The sequence below is a fragment of the Microplitis mediator genome, chromosome 5, assembly GCF_029852145.1.
Source record: "Microplitis mediator isolate UGA2020A chromosome 5, iyMicMedi2.1, whole genome shotgun sequence".
In the NCBI taxonomy this organism is placed as follows: domain Eukaryota; kingdom Metazoa; phylum Arthropoda; class Insecta; order Hymenoptera; family Braconidae; genus Microplitis; species Microplitis mediator.
Genome location: NC_079973.1, coordinates 24,251,647 through 24,269,563, shown reverse-complemented (window position 1 = coordinate 24,269,563; position 17,917 = coordinate 24,251,647). Strand labels below are relative to the sequence as shown.

At 29.0% G+C, this 17,917-nt stretch overlaps 1 protein-coding gene across 1 annotated transcript in view; it reads left to right on the top strand.

Annotated features, from left to right (window-relative positions):
* Nucleotides 1-17,917, top strand: part of LOC130667411 (laminin subunit alpha-1) — a 113,196-nt gene that overhangs the window by 87,601 nt on the left and 7,678 nt on the right. The window contains exons 13-20 of the mRNA XM_057468960.1: nt 12,554-12,660; nt 13,810-13,993; nt 14,075-14,430; nt 15,391-15,588; nt 15,837-16,007; nt 16,103-16,266; nt 16,344-16,478; nt 17,570-17,831. Coding sequence (XP_057324943.1) covers nt 12,554-12,660; nt 13,810-13,993; nt 14,075-14,430; nt 15,391-15,588; nt 15,837-16,007; nt 16,103-16,266; nt 16,344-16,478; nt 17,570-17,831 — 1,577 coding nt within the window. The remainder of the gene's footprint in view (nt 1-12,553; nt 12,661-13,809; nt 13,994-14,074; nt 14,431-15,390; nt 15,589-15,836; nt 16,008-16,102; nt 16,267-16,343; nt 16,479-17,569; nt 17,832-17,917) is intronic.

Below are 17,917 nucleotides of genomic sequence, written 5' to 3'. Positions count from 1 at the left end.
CGTTACGACGTGTACCATAAAATTCATTCTTTCAAACCGCAGACGTTATATTTACTTCAAATAAAATAATTCATTGCCTGAATAAAATTTAGTGGTAAAAAAATTGAGAAATACAAGCTGATAAATAAATAAATAAATAAATAAATAAATGGATGAATGAATAAAAAATGTAAATATAAATGGAATAATTTAAAATTAAAATAAATTGTAATTGACATCTTGTGATTGAATTAACAGTAAAACATGTCATTCGATCCTCTGAGTAATAAATTCAGTCGATTGTAATTATTGTACTCATAAAGATCATCAGCAATTTCAATTCATTTAAATCTTTATAAGAGAAGAGTAGACTTCACATTTATTTTTAGAAAAAGAAGATATTTTCAAATCTCATCAAATTTACGTTTTTTTTTATATTTAAAAATAATTAAAATTAGAAATTTTATCTTTAGTAAAATTTAACAGCACGTGTTAAAAAAAAAATTTTTTTAATAACAAATAGTAAAAAAAATTAATTTTCGGAATCTGGAATTATTCAAAAAATAATTTTTGAAATTACTGGAACAAATCGGGAGTGAATTAGGAGTGATTGCGGATTTTATTTGAATCCAGATTTATCCGTCATTCGGAATTTCGGAGTTTTCGAAAAAAATCACTCGGCATACGGGGTAAATAGAGAGTTTGTCTTTTCAGCCGAGGGATCTGGATTTTAGTCAAATCCGTATTGGCTCCGATTCGGAGTTTTAATTCTAAAATTAACTCCCCTTCGGAGTAAATTTAAGTCCGAGGGGATTAAATAAATAAACATTCGTTTGCTATGCATTCACTTCTGCTTTAACCCGCATTCGCTAATTTTTTACAGTGTAATGACGACTTAGGATAACTTAACAAATTATTTTTTTTTAATTTTCGTACAATTCTTTATACTTAAATGTATGAGTTCAAATATGAAAAATTTATTTTATATAACTAAATATATTGTAACGATTAATAGATAGATAGAGTCGTATTAAAAAAAGAATAAAAAGTTTTTAACATATACTTATTGAAAGATAATTATTAGAATTGAAACAGTTGTAAATGATTCGCATAACACCAGATTTTTATTATTTTTATAATGATCAGGTATCGCGGTAATTTATCTAATAAATCTTGTCAATCTTTACGGGAAATACTAGCATTACAACTCGTTATTTTATCTCGATATGAAAACATTAAACTCGATGCTGAAATTGAATAAAAAAAAAAAATTTATTTATATATGTTAATTTATTTAAATAAAAATAAAAAATTTCCAACATCCAACTGGAAAAAATGAATTTTGTTTTCAAAATGCCTAAGCCGCATTGACCACAGAATAAAAGTCTTAGGTTACATGTTAAAATTTAAAGAAGAATGAAGAATAATAAATGTCACTTCCTGCATCTTCCTCATAAACACCCGAGATTTTATATATTTATTTTTAAAAATAAATTGTAATCCAATTTAAATAAATTCTCCCTCGTGCTCGGATCGTTTATTGCGGCTTTTAACGCAGGTATATTAATTAAACAGCAATTTGCTAGATAATGATAACCTCTCGAGTCTACAACGGTTTGATATCCGTCAAACCCGTCGTAGCAATGCAGTTGTAGAAGTTGTTGTAGTTGTAGACACAGATGTGCCTGTAGTGGCTTAATCGATATATAAAACATTGCAAAGGTTTGTAGAGACCACCTGGACGATAAAGAATCAACGCACGTTGATAACGATCGCCAACAGTGATTGTCTTAATCGATTTTGTACCCTCAGAAAACATCTTCACGCCTGCTATTATTATTTTTTCATGAATATTCATTGTTAGTAATTATTTTTATACATTTTGTTTACTAAATATGACTTAATAAGACGTCTTTTAACATTTATTTATGCACTGCGAAAAATTATCGGAGCGGCTGATTGTTTATTTATTTAATTCCCTCTGAGTAAAATTCACTTCGAAGGGGAATTCATTTTAATATTAAAACTCCGAATCGGAGTGAATGCAAATTGGAACAAAATCCTGCACGGAAAAAAAAATAGGCGCTGGAATAGGATTTTTTTTGTGGAATCAATAGGATAAGGAACAAGTTTCATACACTAATTTTTTTTGTCCGTATAGTGAAATTTTAAAATTAAAAAAAAAATTCAAAGTTTGGAAAAACATTCAAATTTAAAAATTAAAATTTTTTTTCAAAATTGGAATTTTCGTTCAAAATTTGAGTCTTTTTTTAAATTTTCAAATTTTATTATACTGACTAAAAAAATTGGTACATGAAAGTTGTTCCTTATCCTATTGATTTCACAGAAAAAATCCTGTTACTCCCACAGAATGTGTCCTGTTGCAGCACCTATTTTTTTTTTTCCGTGTGATCACTTCGGAATCACTCAGATGAAAAAACAAACTCCGTATGCAAAGTGATTTTTTTAAAAATTCGGATGGAAATCCAAGTGACGGAGTGCATTCAAATTTAAATAAAATCCGTATTCACTCCAAATTTTTTTCGATACTGAATTTTTGAATTAAAAAAAAAATCAAAATTTCAACGAATTATTATAGAAAATTAATCTCTTTTATATTAATCGACTCGAAAAAAAACAGTTTCAAATAAAAAATTTTTACTGTAAAAAAAGTGACCAAAAATTAGTTTGACAATTTGTCAATTTTATTTTTGGTGATTGATGTAATCAAGAAATTAATTAATAATCATTTAATAAAATACATTAAATATCTAATAAAAACCGACATGATGATTTATAGTGTGATTGACCTGCATTGACCTTTGAAACAAGGATCACAGCAGGACGTATTTTATGAATGAAAATATACCGAGTAAAAATATAAAACTATTAGACTTTTTATTCCGCACTCAGAGGTGACGATAGAAAATGCAAATAAATTTTTTTAATATTTATTATCAATAATGATAAATGTATTTACATCAAGATCCTTCATTTTTCAACATGTCACAACACTTCTTATTACCTACCAATAAATCACTATTTAATAACACCGTTTCGACAAGGTGTTAATGATATTTTTATTCACACAAAAAAATATATAACCAATTTATTTATTTATTTTTTTTACCATTCAATTTATATGCGAATTTAAATATAAAATTATTTTTTTAGCCCGACAAAGTTTTCCAATGGAGGCAATTTTTTTTTCGCATCAACTGCCAACAAAAATTTAATTTAGTCATGAATAATTTTCACCCGATATACATACGAAAGTTTGCTGTAGTTGTACTGTGAAGAAGAAACATGATCGATGATCCTTTTTACACGGCACGTGATGCAATTTAAACGACTCGGCAATCATAACGGCCGTGTATCGTATCAAGAAGTTCTAAAGTTAAACGTCGCGATCTTAAAACGTTTTTTTTTCTTTACCCTTTCCCGGTTTATCTATTAATTTTTTTAAATTTCTCGATACCCGTTGTAGCGATCATTATGATAACGAGAAGAAAGGCATTAGGGATTACATTACTCAATCATGACATGCGTTTATCTAAATTGTATCATTATACACCAATTAAAAAAAAATATATATAATCATCTAGTTAACTTTTTTTTTGTTATTTATTTTTATTAAAACATTACTAAAAAATTTTAAAATAAACTTTCTTGTGTTCGAAGTAAGACGTCTAGGTTTTTAAAAAATCAAATTTTGAATACCGGTTAAAATGGGCTTTTAGCAACAAAAAAAAAAAATAGAGCCCCAGAGGTGTGCAAAAATTCGGAAAAACAAAAAAAAATCCTAAATTTTTCATAAATTTATCAATAGATAATTTTTTACTAAAATTCAAAGTCATTGATAAAAAAATTAATCAATCAAAATTACTGTCAACTGATTAATTAAGAAAAATTCTCAAAAATATTTTTTGTAATTTAAAAAAATTACAAAAAACATATTTTGGTGTTTTATTCAAAAATTTTAATTGGCCCAATTCACCCCATGTTAATTCTACCACCTCATAGTTTTTGGGAGCCTATTTTACCCCTTTTGCAAAAAAAATTTTTCGCGAATAAATAATTGATTGACAATTTAATTGAATTATAAAAAAAAGTATAAAATTATATAAAAAAAAAATAAATAAATAAAATTGATGTGACAACTGATGATATCATGTGGAGGTTGTCCCCCGTACACTATATAGAGATGATAAAAATCTCAACATCCATTAAAACTGTGTCTATATATATGTATATATATATACCGATACTCAAGGGTATTCGGGTGGTCTTCTATACATCCTTTAAGATTTACGTGTACACAAAATGTAGTTACACTTTCATTTCCTCTGATAATATAATGTATATTTACACATAAGACTCTGAGATACTGAGACAGACACTGAGCTAACGTTTTAGTTCCACTCAGAAAAAAGTTATATATATAAGTAATGTGTAATGTGTAAAAGATGTAAGGTCGCTCGTGAGAGAGTAGACGAAGTGACTGCGGCTGTAAACCGGCACGTGTTGCCGTGGGTTAAAATTCTACAATGTAAAGAGAGTAAAATAAGTATGAGTATGTACCTACATATAATAGAATGGAGGAAAAAATGGAAAAAGAAGCAAAAGAAGAAGAAGAAGAAGAAGAAGTAAAGACATAGTTTGCGTGAACGAGACTTTAACGAGCTGAGTAGATCCTCCCGCTATGGTGACTTTGAGATCCTTGTAGGCGTTCCGGAAGTCTTCCCACATTGGCTAATATTTTTTTTTCTTCCAAGTTCTCAAAGATCCACGCTAAGATTTTAACCCCTTTAGGAAAATAATTGACGGTGTCTTCAATAATTCATAAAATTATTAAATTTTTTTTTCAAATTTAATTATTTGCTGATTGTTTGCTTTTATGGTTATCCAGTTTTTTTTTTCCAATTCTTCGTCATCATGGTCGTATATATTTAAAATAATAATTAATATTTTATCAGCAAATCTGAGTAATTTTTTTCAAAATTATTGGATATTTTTTTTTTTTTTTTTTTCGGAGTTTGAATATTAAAATAAACTCCCCTTCGGAGTGAATTTTACTCCGAGGTGATTAAATAAACAAACAGTCATCCACTCCGCATCCACTTCGGATTTAATCCGCGAATTTTTTACAGTGTATGAAATTACCCTTAAGTAAAAGCATTTAATTTTGCAAATAAAAAGGAGAAGATAGCAGTTAAATATTTATATCATCTAAATAAAATAAACGTGATAGTGGAATTGAGTATGTCTGTAAGCCATAACTATAAACGCGCTTCGAAATATCAGAGCTGATGGAATTGATGTAACTTACATGACGATGATCGTTTTACATGAACTCGTTACAGCTCTCGAGGGATAACACGAGCTTTTACTTGTTTAAATATTATTTTAATCTCCAAGACATAGACTTTTTCTCAACCACTTGTGTCAAAATGACAAAGTGAGTATGTTAGTACGTGTAAAAAAAATACACGAATTTATAAAATAAATACAAGTGTTAAAAATTTTTATAAATAAATAAGTCTAGACTCACTATTACCACTACCATTGGCACTCGGGTGTGTGTAGACGATCAAGCAAAGAATTTATAAACATTTAAAAGATATATAACGAGATACATATACAGAGATGAGAGGAAGCCAAAGCAGAAGTTGGAGATCGAGTGGTTACCGGCTCCTTGAGGGTTCTTATCGCCGGTCTTTAATCCACAAGACCAGGCTACCGATTCCCCAGCACATGTAAAAGCTAAATAGCCACTGGCAATGTATACATAGTACTTGTTTTTATTATTCTTTTCTTATATATACATATATTTTTATACTTGTATCCATACGAATTAACTTCTCGGCTCGTGGCAAAATAAATACAACTTGCAATGGAATTCACCATGGCGTTTTTTACGTCCCACGATGTTAGTACACGCGACATAAAAATAATCGTTATTAAGTACAAGTAAAAAAAAGTTTTCTTTTTTTTTGTTGGTTGAATTATAATAAAAATAAAAATGTTAAATATATTGAGACGGTGATCATGAACAAGACGTTGACGACAGAACCAGTGGATTCAAGAGCTCATAAATCAGGCACCAATTAGGTACCCGCCACTGGTTCAACATCATTATTGTTGTAATTTTTCATCCCGATCGTTAATAAAATATACGAGGGTTATTTTATGTAATGATAAATATTCATTTTTACAAAAATTTTAGCTTAGTAATTGCTTTCTATTTTTTTTTTTTTTTAATTTAACCCACACGGAAATATATATACGAAGAATAAATGTATCATGTATACATATATAGTAGATGCAGATTTTATTTGAATCTAAAATCACTCGGAGTTTTGGAGTTTTAAAAAAATTCACTCCGCGTACGATTTCGGAGTGATCTGGATTTTATTTAAATCCGCATTCACTCCAATTCAGAGTTGTAATATTAAAATAATCTCCTTTTAGGGGTGAGTTTTACTCCGAGGGGATTAAATAAATAAACAGTCATCCGCTTCACATTCACTCCGAATGTAATCCGCGTTTACTCCGCAAATTATTTACAGTAGGGGTAGGGGGAGGGCAAAATGGGCCACTGAGGCAAAATGGTCCCTCCAAAATTTTTAACATGAAAAGTTTTGGGAGGGAGGGGGGTAAAATGGGCTGCCTAGACTTTGAAAACCTACGAATATTTTTTAGCCAAACGCATTCCTAAAATTTTTGTAACAGAAATGATCGAATAGTAATTCAACAGAAAACTGAATTAAGTTTTTTTAAGGTCCAAATCTTCACTATCAACGCTTTTTTATACTAAATACACAGCAAAAAGTTTCAAAACATACAACGAGCGAAAAACATACATTGAGTTTTGTTGGGGACCCGTTTTACCCAACTTTTCAGGATTTTTTTATTTTATGGACACAGCAAATTAACACCAAAAATTCAGCTGAAGGAAAAAAAGTGGAACAAACTGAAAAACTCTTGTCTTCGAGCTCGAAAATACTTTTGGATGCCGGGAAGTTAAAAAACTGAGGATTGGAAAAGTTTTTTCTTAAGGGGCCCATTTCTCCCCCTTCCCCTTCCCCTATATATACATCTACAGTATATGGGCAGCAAAATTTAGAAAAAAAAATTGAGTAGTGAAAAATAATAAAAATTTTAAATAGACAAAGTGTTTTAATGTATGTAGTTATCTTTAAAAGTTGTAACACAAGAATAAAGAGCATTCTGTCCATCTACATCCCGAGGGTGCGTCTCGTTTATATGCTTATCCACACACACCAACTTAACTTAATATATCAAAAATTAAAATTGCTGTTCACCACATGATACTATAGATACTACATACTCTTACGTCTGTATATAGAGTTGATCGTTTACTTCACGTCTCATTCCACGAAAGTACTCTCAGTCGTTTTGCACCGTAAAGATAACGCGTCGCGATGATGAGAATTGCTGGTACCAATCTCAAACTTTTCCCTCTACTCTGTCTTTATTTCTCGGGCTTACTTAAGTGGCGACACACCGGTACACTCATCCGGCTCTTATTCAGCATCGTCACTGATTACAATATCCATTCACGATTACGCCTTTTACTATAATCGTTTAGTTTTTAAATTTAGATCGGTAAATTAATTTATAAACTTTATCGCAGAATTTAAAATTTATTTATTTAATAAATTTTTCATTTTATTTTATTTAGTTTATATTTTTATCGACTAATCGAAAAGAGCAATTGATAATTAAGATATTGTTGCAGATGGGAAAGAATAAAATTGATATAATAAACATGGTCACGTTATTTCTTAGAATTGTCAATTAACCGCGAGATTCTTAAATAACGAAACAATTTTAAATGTCACTCAAATTATTATATTTAATTGATAATAACAGATTTTTTATACTTTCATTTATATGAATTAAACTTAATTCGAAATTATTTTTTTTATTTTCAATTCTTGATTTGTCAATCATTAAAAATATCATTATTATTACTTGTGTTTTGACAGTAGTATTTTTTTTTTTTACAAATTATTTTCTCAGAATTTTCTGAAAAGTTACTGACAATTTAAAATTATCTGAAATATCACAATAATTTTACATTCTTTCAAATTTTTTTGAAATTTAAAAAAAAAAAATTTGAATTTTCTTTCAAGTTCCCGGTTTAAAATTTGTAAATAATCTTAAAAACTCTTGAGGTATTTTGAATTTTTTAGGCAGCCTGAAAATTTTCGTGTTTCTACTATTAGTACTCTCCTAAAATGAATCAGTGAAAAATACCACAAATCAGTGAATTTGCACTGCAAATCAGTCCCAAGTATATCACTAATTCAATCAGTGATATACTTGGGACTATTTATGCAGTAAATATTCACTGATTGAAGTACTTTTCACTGATTCGTTCTAAGAGAGTAGATATCAAGGTCGTGATTTTAGTCAGGATCGGTGTCTAAAAAAATCAGGACCCACTGGCTTCTCCCACGTCGAAATTTTAGCCCTTATTTCACACTATTTTTGGGTTTTGGCCCTCATTTCATTCTCAAAAGAGGAAAGTGAGTCTCATCTCGCCCTCAATAAAGTTTACTGACCCTCATTTCATACTCAAAAACCTCATGCGACTAAACTAAACCTAATTTCAAACTTATAAACCTCATACTGACCCTCATTTCAAACTAATGAACCTCATACTGACTATGGTATTTTGTCCGATAACTACTGCATTGAGGGTCAAATGAGAAACAAAATTTGTATGTAATTCACCCTAATTTGATCCCGCAAAACCTCACTAAAGTTGTTTTATGAGCTAGCGTTTTTCCAAACGACTTGTCTGATGTCTCCAAAGACTCAAAAATTCAATCGAGGCACATAGAAAAACTATTGGTGTTTCTACTATAACTATTTATCATTAAATTTTTTAGAAAATAAAATTGAATGTAAGTTAAATTAGATAGCTCAGTAAGCGACGACGTAAATGGATTACATATTTATACTCGATTTGCAGAGTTATTCGGCCTCAGGAGCTTTTAATTTCTCGCATCGTGGCACACGTGAATACTCGACTGTTCGTCTCTGCTCTCGACTCTTTCAATCTATTTAGTATGTAGTACATACACTAGTTATAGTTATAAATTATAAATCAGCCTCACACGATACTACTTACATAGTTACAGATTTGAAACAGTCAAGTCGTCAAGAGCCCGTTTATGAACTCATTAGTTATGTATTGAAATTAAATTTAAAATAAATATTACTATGTAGCATAGATTTAAAAAAACAAGTAACATAATTAATTATGTTACACATAAACGAGCTGAACATATATATCGCTTACTTTAAAAAATTATAAATAAAAATTTAAATTCCATAAAATAATTTACAGTACGTTAACTAGTATGAATAATTGCTTGCAGATCATTCTTATCTCAGGCATCGCAATATGTGTAGTATCAAAGAGTCATTTGTCATTGAATTACACACACGGTGAGTCATTATTATGACGGGTGTACTTTTATCGAAAAATCATTACACATTTTTAATTTATAATTTCATTTCATTTTTATTTTTCGTTAAAATTTTAATTATTCAACAAAACTTCAAATTAATAAAGGATGCAGTCTCTCCATGCTTAAATTTGAACGGATATTCGCTTGACAAACTGTCATTTTTTTTATCCATTAACTTTTTTTTTACGTCATTACTCAAATGTACACCAGTTGAAAAAAACGCGAAAAAATAAGTAAAAAAAAAAGTCCTTCAGAGAAAAATTAATTTTTTCAAGTGAAATAAATTTTTCAGTCATGTAATTCACTTTATAATTTTTTTTACGCTCACCGTACGTGTAATTAAAAATAAAAAAAAAATCAAATAATAATAGATCTAGTGAAAATCATAAGAAAATTGTAAAATAATTTTTTCCATTTTTTTCAACTAAAGTTATTATTAATATCTGATAAATGTTGAATTAAAAGCTTGGGGAATTAATGCTGTAAGATGATCTTAGCTCGAGAGTCTCAACTCTCTTCTCCTTGTAATAGCTTACAATTTATCGATCAATAAATCGAAAAGCAGTCAGGTATCACTTACTGCGTAATGCTACCTTCAAAATGGTTAATCGCAAGCGTTCCTCCAGATTGCTCCTCTATATACATCCACATATATTCCTCTACATAGATATACTACCAACTTTTCATTTATAAACGACAAAATTACAGGCTTATAAGGGCGTTTCTCATTATCCCTTCGCATTCTATCTCATATAATGCAAATAAATAAATAAATAAATAACAATATCAATTATTATTATTATTATTTTTAACAATACAAATTATGCAATAGATATACTCAGACTACATATTATTTAAGCCAAGTAAAATATTTAAAATAATGTCTCATATTATATCAGATGACACTTGACTGTTAAATTGCTGGTTATTAAGATTAGATTTAATAAAATACTACCCAAAGTGTCAACTTGTCAAAATGTCTAGTCTTGACGGAATATAATAAAGTCATGTCTAGGTTTACATTACACTCAAGACTTAATATTTGCTTACATCAGTTTAATAGTCGACTGTGTAATGGTACACTGACCGAAAGGTTATCTTGGTTCAAAGAGAATTATCTTGAGTCAAGAGAATATTTAGGAAAATGGAATAAATCTTGGTTGAAGAAAATTTTCTCTTAATTTTGATTATTTTGATTCAAAAAGTTATTTTTTCGACCCAAGTGGGTTAAAGTTTTAAGTTAAAAATATATGATTTTAGTTCAAAAAGAAAAAATATTTTAAGAAAGTGAATTGTTTTTTGAATTAATATTTTGAATTTCTTCATTCATGTATATTGAATATTTTATTCTATGAAATTTAACTTCTCTACGTAAGGAGTCAGATTTCTTAAACCAACTAGTGGCTATTGCTTGAAACAAAAATAAAAAAAATTCAAGTCAAGAAAATCAAGCTCTTGGTTTTTTTCCATAGCAGCATTCGGATATCAGGAGCACTCGGGTCTATGCAGCTTCTCTACTTCGGACACTACTTTGTGTATACACGTAGACGCCCGAAGATCCCAAAAAAATGAAACGAGTCTGTTCAGCGCTGGCGCCGTATATGTGCAATTATATATTACACACCAATATTCTAATAGTATTAGTTTATTAATTATACAATTAACTAATTCATATACATAAATTGTTTTGAATTGAAGTGCTCGGTAAAAATGTGAGTTATTGTAGTTATTAGTCATTATATCTGGTGTTATTTCCTGATTTAAGTTAAGTTAAAGGGTGTCGTTTCAATCGCGAAAAAAGTAAGTTAATTTTTATTTATGCTGTTTTTAATCATATATCAGATAATCAAGTTTGTTTTCATTTCTAATCCTAAGTTCATATAAAATTGTTTCTTTTTTAGTGTGGTATCATGCAGTTCATAGTGTCAATGAAGCCAGGATAAATAACAACCTTTAATTTATTTTCATAAACAAAAAAAATTTCTTATTGTAATAAAGAATCAAAATTTATTTTGATAATTAATTGTATATATTCTGAGAATTGAATTTTTAATAAAAACAATTAATTTGAAATTGAACTTATTTATTATATTTTAAAATAAAAGTATTTTTTATTTACATTGATGTATAATTTAGTTTTAAAATGAGTTTTTTATTTTTTAAATCTAAAATTAATCGTTCTAAGATGAAGTCTACATTTATTTTGAACTAAATGTTATCAAATCTTTAAATAAATTAATTTTTACTTGGAGTAAGTTAAATGTGCCTCCGTTTAAAAACTCGATGTATCGAAATGAATCGATATCGACTACATTCGAGAGAACGATGTTTTTAGAATGAGTTGGTATCTTCTAAAACCAAGAGCTAAATTTTCTTGAGCCAACCAAGTTGTTTTCTTGTTCGGAGAAACTAAAAACATTTAAAGCAAAAATTTATATTTTTAAATCAAAATTGAATTTCTTTATTGAAGAGCTTTATATACTCTAATTAAAAAAAAAAAATTTTTTTACCAAGAGAAAATTTTTTCAAACAAGAAAAGAGGATATTTTAATTTAAGAATTTATTTTTGGAAACGATTTTCTTCTTGACCCAAGAATTCCTTTTTTTGTGTGTAACATTTAAATTAATATAAAAAAAAAAAAAAAATAATCTAACTGAGATGTAAATTTATGAGTACATGTGCGAGTTACAAGTGTACATCGTAGTGTTGATGTTGTTAAGAGGCTTTATTGATGTGCATTAGAAAAACGACACCTGTTAATCGTGTCGATAATTAAACTACTCTGCACCTTTGTATGGACACACGATATGTTTGTAAATAAATGGGTTTATCAATTGATTCACGGCAGGGCTTTGTCTCTTTGTCGTCTGGTTCATTTGCATACAATACTTTATACACAATGTATATGTATGTATATATATGTATGTTGTGATCGTTAAACGTTAATTGTAATATATATATAAGAGCCAAGTGCCAGGCGTGTCTGAATTCAAATGAGAATATTGAGATGATGATACAACATAAATTTTTTTTTTGTTACTTGATTTTTTTTTATGAATTTTTTTAGGATGTCGGTGTAATATGATTGGCTCTGTATCTACGGGATGTGATATCGTGACTGGACAATGTATATGCAAGCCGAATGTTATTGGACGACAGTGTCATCAATGTGAGGTAAAAAAAAAATTTATTTATTTGAAAAAATTGAATTTTATTTTAATTGAATATTTTACAAATTTCCTACATCTTCAAAAAAAAAAAGTAATTACGTCTATAGAGACTAAAATTCGACATTTTTATTAGACCGTAAACCAAAAATTTTTTTTCTCATATACTTTTGTACACCAAAATTCAAAAATATAACATTATTAGGGGATTCTACACAGAAAAAAATAATTTCTTGGCGCAAGAAATTTTTTGTATTATAAATTGAAAACAAAAATTTTCTTGAGACAAGAAAAAATTTTTTCTTGCTCTAAAAAAATTTATTCTCGCTCCAAGAAATTTTAAGTTTTCAATTTATAATTCAAAAAATTTCTTGAGACAAGTAAAAATTTTTTTGGGACAAATAAAAATTTCTTGCACTGAGAAATCTTTTTTTTCTGTGTACGGTTTCTGTGGCGCCGCTAAATGACCACGAATCCTTGTAGAACTCGACGATATAAGACTTTCTTAAAGAATAAAATTTTTCGATATCTCGCTTAGTTTTTGAGAAAAATCCGATTTCGAGAAAAATGCGATTTTTTCAAAAAAGTGAAATATTTCATAGATTTTAATATCTTCAATTTTTTTGTATTTTTTTCCGGAAAATGCGTTTAAAGAAGAAAATTTTTAAAATATAAACATCTGAATTAGTCCATTTTTGAAGAAGTTATAGCTATTTTAAAAAAAGTCTTATTTCGTCGAGTTCTACAAGAATTCGCGATAATTTAGTGGGGCCACGAAAACCGTAGACTTCTCCTGACAATAATTTCAGCTTCGATTCCCTAAACTTTTTGTTAGTCAGTAAAAATTTTAACCAAATAATTTTTTCTTATTTCGATTTATTTACTACAGAATTTTAGTTTTAAAAAAAATTTTAGATGAGAACCAGATGTTCGAGTGTCTATCAGCGAATCATTAAATTCATATCGTAATTTATTATTCCCAGGCTCTATAGATAAAAAAAAAATTTATAATACATCGGTATCACTGTTTTGCATTGTACAGAACATATTTATCGTCATTACTTTGTACAAAGTCTGCAGAATAAATAACAAATTTCTAAAAATAAAAAACTCAAATCCCATCTAAAATAATGGTTTATGTTTTTAAACTTTTTAGACAGGACACTGGGGTTTATTAACTGGAACAGGATGTACAGCATGTGATTGCAATACAATAGGATCATTTAATATAACATGTGATCACAATACAGGGCATTGTTACTGTCGTCCCGGAATCGGTGGTAAATATTGCGATAATTGTTTACCAGGATACTATGGCTTCTCTGAAAACGGCTGTCAAAGTAAATAAATAATAATTATTTTTACAATAAAAATTATTTTTTCACCCAATTATTTACGAAACTAATGAAATAAATTTTTAGTTTGCGACCCATGCTCAAAAGCAGGCCACATTTGTGATCCAGACACAGGTCGCTGTGCGTGCCCACGTCTGACCTGGGGCGAGCACTGCGACCGGTGCAGACCTGACTCTTATGATCTGGTACCAGGTGTAGGCTGTAAACCTTGTGCCTGTTCGCCTGGATCCACTAAATCTCAATGCGATCCAACTGGACAATGTCCGTGTCGCGTTGGGTTCGATGGGCTACGCTGCGATCGTTGCGCACCCGGTTATTACGGTTACCCAAAATGTAAACCGTGTAATTGCAACGAAGGAGGTACTCTACAATGTCCTGAGGGTCTCTGTCATTGCGATCGTAATGGACAGTGTCCATGCAAGGTTATTAAATTTAAATCATTGCATAATTATATTAAATAATATGTTATCTATACTGTAAAAAATTAGCGGAGTGAATGGGGAGCGGATGACTGTTTATTTATTTAATCCCTTCGGAGTTAAATTCACTCCAAAGAAGAGTTTATTTTAACATTTAAACTCCGAATCGGAGTAAATCCGGATTTAAATAAAATCCAGATTACTTCGCCAAAAAAACCAACTCCGTATGCGGAGTGATTTTTTAAAAAACTTCACACTCAGAAAATTAAGTAATTGTGTTTATTATGCTAAATTTTTAATTCCAATCATCTAGAATGATTGGAACGTTTTTTAATGGAAAATAGTTATGAAACGGAAGTTGGCCGACATCTGATAATTTTTGGATTTTTTTCAAACAATAAATCATTAAAAAAAAAATATTTGAAAAAATTGCACCTATAGTTTCTTAAATTTTCTCCATGTGCATATTTTTATTTTTTTTTTTTTTTCTAATTCTCCGGTTAAAAAAAAATTGAAAATTTCCAATTGTCTGTTAACTTTTGGATCATAAATAGTGTTATAATTTTTTTGAATAGAATTAATAATTATTGGATGATAACTTCTGCAATAAATTTCGCAACAGTTACTATCAGGATGGTAACTGTTACCATCTGGATTATAAATATAACAGAATAAAAATAATAATTAACTCTAGTTAACATACAGGATTGTAACAATTATCATAAATATGGTAAATATTACAATCTAGATGATTTATACAATTATCTAGATAATATTCACTACTATCGGATTGACGTTAGAAATTTTACCATAACTATATGGTAGTTTCTATTATTTAATTTTCTGAGTGCATAACTCCGAGTGACGGAGTGAATTCGAATTTAAATAAAATCCATAAGCACTTCGAATTCACTCCCGATTTTTTCACTGTGCCCATAAATTAACATTTTATATTTTAAACAGAAAAATGTTCACGGAAGGCAGTGTAATAAATGCGTAGAAGGTACGTTCGGTTTATCCAAAGACAACAATGAAGGCTGTACAGAATGTTTCTGCTTCGGAAGAACGTCAAAGTGTCAACAGGCGAGTCTTAGCTGGGGCTCCCGGCACATCACCCACTCACGGACACTTCGCATTGATGATTCTGTCAATGATGTCATCGTAAGTGATTTAACATACTATCCAACAAGGCCACACTCTTTAGTCTACTTCTCTCCATAACTACAGCTATTCCCTTTTATTTTCACTGATCCAACAGTCAAATCGCCCTAGTCATGGTATTAATTATCATTTTATATCCCATTCCTTTCCCATTTTTTATATTAAACCTCCAGCCGAACCATCAAGTCAGATTATTTAAATGATTAATATGATTTTTATATAAATATATTAAATGTATAATGTATCAGGTTGCCAACTTTGGATACTCAGTGGTCCTACCAGCCTTGAATGGTGGTCTAAATATCACGAACGGTCTATCGATTATACCTGGTACTTCTGGTGACGTAACATTACCGGCTAATCTTTATTACAATTATCCGCTCTACTGGCAGTTACCTCAATCCTTTCTTGGTGACAAAGTAAGTTTGTTTATTTATTCATTCATCTGGAAATTTTTTTACACCCGCCACTCGATAAATCATTATTATTAATATTGTTTCGATAAATACAACAGATTGTTTCATATGGCGGTTACTTGAAACTTAAATTATTTACCGAAGCTGGCATACCACTGAGATCTAGTCTGCGCTATCCGCTGGTACAAATTCAGGGGAACAATAAAATTGTACTAGAATATTATCAACCTTTAAAATTGACTGATGATTATTACAAAATACGGTAATTATTTTTTTTTTATTTGAATTGAAAATTATATAAAATTACTGGGTATCAAATTTTGAATATTGAAATTAAAGATTGCACGAGTCACTGTGGCAACTACAAAATAGACCTGATTATAAAGTATCACGAGAAGTATTAATGGTAGCGCTACAAAATGTACAGTCGATATTAGTAAAAGCTTCTGATAATTCAGATTTCGAAAAAGCGATGTAAGTATTTTATTTATATTTAAATTTAAATAAATATTATTCCTAAAAAAGAAAAAATACCCGCATGGAAAAGCTATATATTGTTAAAAATATATCAAAATATATATGGTGAATATGTGATACATATATGGCGGTAAAAATATATATATTTATGAATATATGTTTTTTACATATATTGGATTATATTTTTTTAATGATATATTTCTTTTTAAATAATGTTTTATATTTCTCTACATATTATCTCATATAATGCTCAATATATTTTTGTCATATATGGATGGTATATATGTAATTTATAAAGTATAATATAATAAAATTTGTATATATTTTGACTCATGTAATTAGTGATATATTGTCTGTATATAATTGATCTTACATGGAAGAACTTATATGTTTAAATTTATGGTTTGCAGTATATTGAAGTTATATTTTTCCAATATATTAAAAATTATGTTTTCCTCGATATATTGAAAATTATAGTCTTTATATACCTATATTTTTTGAGAAGCTGCCCGATAGCATAGAAATGAAAATTACAAACTAAAATGCATGGTTTTTATTTTGTAACATACCATAGTACGAAAAAATATGTATAGTACCATATATTTTGCAATATACTGGAAAACTTATATAAAAAATATACATCATACTGTATATTAATAAATATATAATTAATGTACTGTAGCAATATATTTTTTTTTTCAATATATTATCATATATTAATACGGCAAAAATATAAATATTATTTGATATATTGTGCAATATATCACCTTATAATATTCATATGTTTTTTCACATATAAAAATTTTTCATGTGGGTAGTAAATAAATAAATTAAACTGATATTTAAATTTACGCGGGAAAAATTAAAAATTTGAATTTATTTTATTTATAATAAAATAACTTTCTCTATGTAAATATTTACACTAGAAAAAATTTTCGGAGTAAACGCGGAGTAAATCCGGAGTGTGTGAATCGGATGAAACTTCGAGTGACGGAGAGAATTCGGATAAAAATTAAATCCTTATTCGCTCCGAATTCACTCCCGACTTTTTGCAGTGTACTAATAAATAAATATATATTTGAATATAGATTACTAGAAGCATCAATGGATGCTGCTGTACTGACACCTACGCACTCCTCGTCACTGGCAATAGGCGTTGAAGTTTGTAAATGTCCTGCCGAGTACAACAATACATCGTGTCAGGATCCAAGTATCGGTTATTACCGTTGGCACAATAGCAATTTAACTACAACTACATCGACAAGTGTTATCGAATTAATAGGCCAAGCCAAACGTTGTCAATGCAGTGGCAGATCTGACATATGTGATATCGAGACCGGTTATTGTCTGGTAAGTTTATTAGTATATTTATTTTTTTTTAAATCGCCAAGCTCTTTATCACGAGCTTTCTTGAACAAAGAATAGAGTCGTCTACT